This window comes from Lissotriton vulgaris, chromosome 2_1, assembly GCF_964263255.1.
Source record: "Lissotriton vulgaris chromosome 2_1, aLisVul1.2, whole genome shotgun sequence".
NCBI lineage: Eukaryota > Metazoa > Chordata > Amphibia > Caudata > Salamandridae > Lissotriton > Lissotriton vulgaris.
In genome coordinates this window covers 1,647,246,918-1,647,250,441 of record NC_141687.1, presented here as the reverse complement: position 1 = coordinate 1,647,250,441, position 3,524 = coordinate 1,647,246,918, and the positions used below count along the sequence as shown (strand labels likewise).

General features: G+C 45.9%; 1 protein-coding gene across 1 annotated transcript; it reads left to right on the top strand.

Moving 5' to 3' along the window:
* The first annotated feature begins 312 nt into the window (after nt 1-312).
* Nucleotides 313-1,869, top strand: LOC147733010 (endogenous retrovirus group PABLB member 1 Env polyprotein-like). The gene has a single exon (XM_086958896.1). It carries the CDS (start codon nt 313-315, stop codon nt 1,867-1,869), a length of 1,557 nt encoding a protein of 518 aa, XP_086815022.1.
* The last annotated feature ends 1,655 nt before the right edge of the window (nt 1,870-3,524 follow it).

Sequence of the window (3,524 nt, the reverse complement as noted above, 5' to 3'; positions counted from 1 at the left end):
CGTTACCCCCTCCCTGTTGCTATGAACATTGTGAAAATTTGCATTTTTACTGATTTTGAGTTCTTTTAATTTTGTTTTACATATCACGTTTGTTCCTTTTCTGTGCAGCTAGGAGACTTATATGAAATTGGATGCTTAATTGATTAAACCTACCATCTGGGTTGGCCGTAAGGCCATACGGGTACCTACTTCTGTTTGGCAGGTCTCTGACACTAGGTCGGTTTCTTTTGTCGGTTTCTGGGAACTCCTGGGAATTGACAATCGCCACACAGAATTAGGTGCGTCAAGAACGTTACGGACGGTCCTTAGAGGATGGAGTTCTCTAAGCTGTCAGAAATAGAGATGATGTCGGCGCAAAGATCTAAGTTGCATAAGATTTTTCAAACAAAGTGTTTTCTGTTTCAGATTTTCATGTTGTTCCTAACTGTGTCTATGTTATTGGTGGGTGGAGTGTATTTTGGGATTCAGTTCCTGTTGCCTTCCACTTCACCTACTTCCCCCTCTCATGATCTGAATTCTGTTCTCGTTCCCACTATCTCTCCACATTCTTTTCATCTTCTGCCCCTACATGAACAGGTCAGACGTGCGGAATTTATGAATAATTCCTTTGTCCAACTTTTGCACCAGCATCAGTTGGTGATGAACACTACCAACTGTTGGGTGTGTGGGTTAATGCCACACACCATGGATAAGGGTATCCCGTATTTAGTTCTTCCCTACAGCTCCCAGGGGTCAGCTCGGGCATTCCAAATCATGTTCCATAGTGTACTAGATTCCTACCCCCGTCGAGAGCCACGTTCCGCAGACCTTGGTTCTGGCCCGTACCACAAGTCTTTGACGATAGCGATTGCTGATCTGGATAGAGATATTTTTGATGCATCGCTCATTCCAGAGGAAGAGGTGCGAGCCTACAAGGATCTGAGTGAGGCCGAGTACAGTATTTCAGTAGGTGATAGACAGCTTAAGAGCTCGTCTCCAATATGGATTGTACCTCACCTTGGTCATTTTTGTCTGCAAGGTCTTGGTCGAAATCCGAGAGCTCAGCTTGGGAAGAGTGCTTGTACTGAGACGTACGTTTTACCGATGCTCTCTTCTCCTGTATTTCTGACTACCAAGGGTACCTATTTCGTGTGCTATGATCGCGCTTATACGTGGTTGCCCCGTGACTTCTCAGGCACGTGTTATATCGCGAATCTTTTGCCACCGACTTTCACAGTTGCCTCAGACTACCACAAAACGAGAGTTGTGAGAGGCGTTATTAGCAAAGAGGACACTGCCGGTCAAGAAGCAGGAGACTTCTTTAAGGGTTTCCTACCGTTTTGGGGACCTATGGTCAATAGCAGGAACCTGAGACAGCTGACTCGTGTGGTAGAATCAACTGCTAACATAACTGCAAGTGCTCTTGGTAACCTGACAGCAGAGCTGCAAGCGGATAGACTGATGACGTTACAGAACCGTATGGTTCTAGATGTTGTACTCGCAGATAGAGGGGGTGTGTGCAGAGTGATCCATTCGAGCTGCTGTATTTTCATACCTGACAATGCTCCAACTGTTTATCAAGCCATCTCGAAGTTGCATAAAATCTCCGAGTCCATACACGTGGACGAAGGTGATTGGACGCTTGTAGGATGGTATTGGGGTCTGATGTCGACTTGGGGTTGGAAGATTCTGATGATTGTAGGGGTTGTTGTGATGTTACTGTTCACGTGTTGTCTTTGTGTACAGTGTGGTCCAGCCTTATGTAGCCTTTGTGCTACAACGTGTATAAGAAGACGTTCTGTTACCAGAGAGACATTGATGGATAGAATAATGCTCCAGCAACATCTAAACGATCTGATGAATATCGATATTGATTCTGATATCGACTAGTGCTTGCCTACATGAGGGCAAAAGGAGCGTCTGAGGTTCGGTAACAATCGGAACGACGTCGTGGGTTTTGTCGGATATGGATGAGTTTGGTATCTGCGAACCGTAAATGACGAGATTAGTAGGTGTACGTGTTTTCACTACACTACTTGGAAGGGTTCGTCTTATTTACGTTTTTTTTTCATCTGAACCTTCGGGTTCCATTTTAGATATGGCATCCATTTTGTTTCTTGCCCTCACGTAGCCGGCGAACGGACAATGTCCGCTTGATGACCCTGGGATTCCCAAGCTCTTGCGGAAGATGCATATTCCTTTGAGTGTGCCTTTATGACTAGGGGAATGACACAGCAGAAGCAGATGGCTCTGCTCGAGGCTCATCTTGCCGTGCCGGTCTATTGTTTCAGCCTTGCATACGTTAGGCTCAAATCCTTTGATCCTGTGATCACGCTTCCAATATTGCCCCCACACTCTTTTCAAACTGTTCTGTCTTTGTTTTCCTGCACCTGTTTCTGTCCCTTCTCTTAGGTCGTTTATGATTAGAATGGAATGTGCCTAATGGTGGGATAGTGTGCTTTTACAGTTGGGAACCGACATGTTTCTGTAATTATGTTTCGGGCTTCTGAAAACATGAATGCGATCCTTTTGAAGTTTACTGTGGGAACTGAGTTGTAACCTTTTGTTCGTTATGTTGTGCAATGGCTAAAATGTGTATAAAAGGAGCGATCTACTTTTGCAATTTGAAGCAGACTCTCTGAACTTACACTATGTTGTACTTCTAGCGATCTCTGTGTCCCTGCAGTAAATAAACGCTGATCTTTGACGCCGAAGGAAGTGTCCCGTGTCTCTGTAATTTGCACGCCGGAACAGGTATCTCCACGAAGGTTTCAGGTGTTGTCCCCTGGCACCGCTGGGCTTTAATTTGGCCCAGTCCTTCAAGGCTATATCCACTTCTTTCACTCCTTCCCCGCCATGTCTGACAATCACTTCAATCTTGAAACAAGTGTGGTCCCTTTTTGAAAGAAAATAGGCTACTGCACGTTGCCCCCGTTTTTTGCGCCAAGGGCCTTATCTGCCCTAATGCTAGCAAAGAAAATGAGCCCCCATGCCCACTTTTTATTGTAAAACATTCATAAATGTGATACAGTGGGCTCCTGGTCAAAAATGTTACTGCATCTGTTTCACTAATCTTGGGTGTGTTGCGGTCACTTCTGACGTTTATTAACAACATTGGCTCCAATCTCACACCACCCTTAACATACCTCTCTCTCTCATCTATCTGATGCCCTAATCGAGGTGTCTCCTCTGCTTTCCCCTCCCTTGGGCCATTGCTCCAAGGCTCAAAAAAACACTGGCATGAACAGTATGCCCCGGGCCTATAATGCAACTGCAGCACCAATGATACCTATAGCTCTGCGAAGCAGGCTGTCTACTCTGCCCACTCAACAGGAGGCGATACCAAAGGGGATGATGGACGGAGCGTTTGAGCAAATCAAACACTCACCCTCAGTCAACTGATCTGGGTTTAATCCATCATCATTCTTTAGCTCACTCCACTACCCCAGTTCAGACATGGCCATATGCAAATCAGTCTGACCCTGACCCTCATGGGAACAGTCCAGCCCGAACTGCCAAGCCATGTCACTCAACAGGAGGGTCCG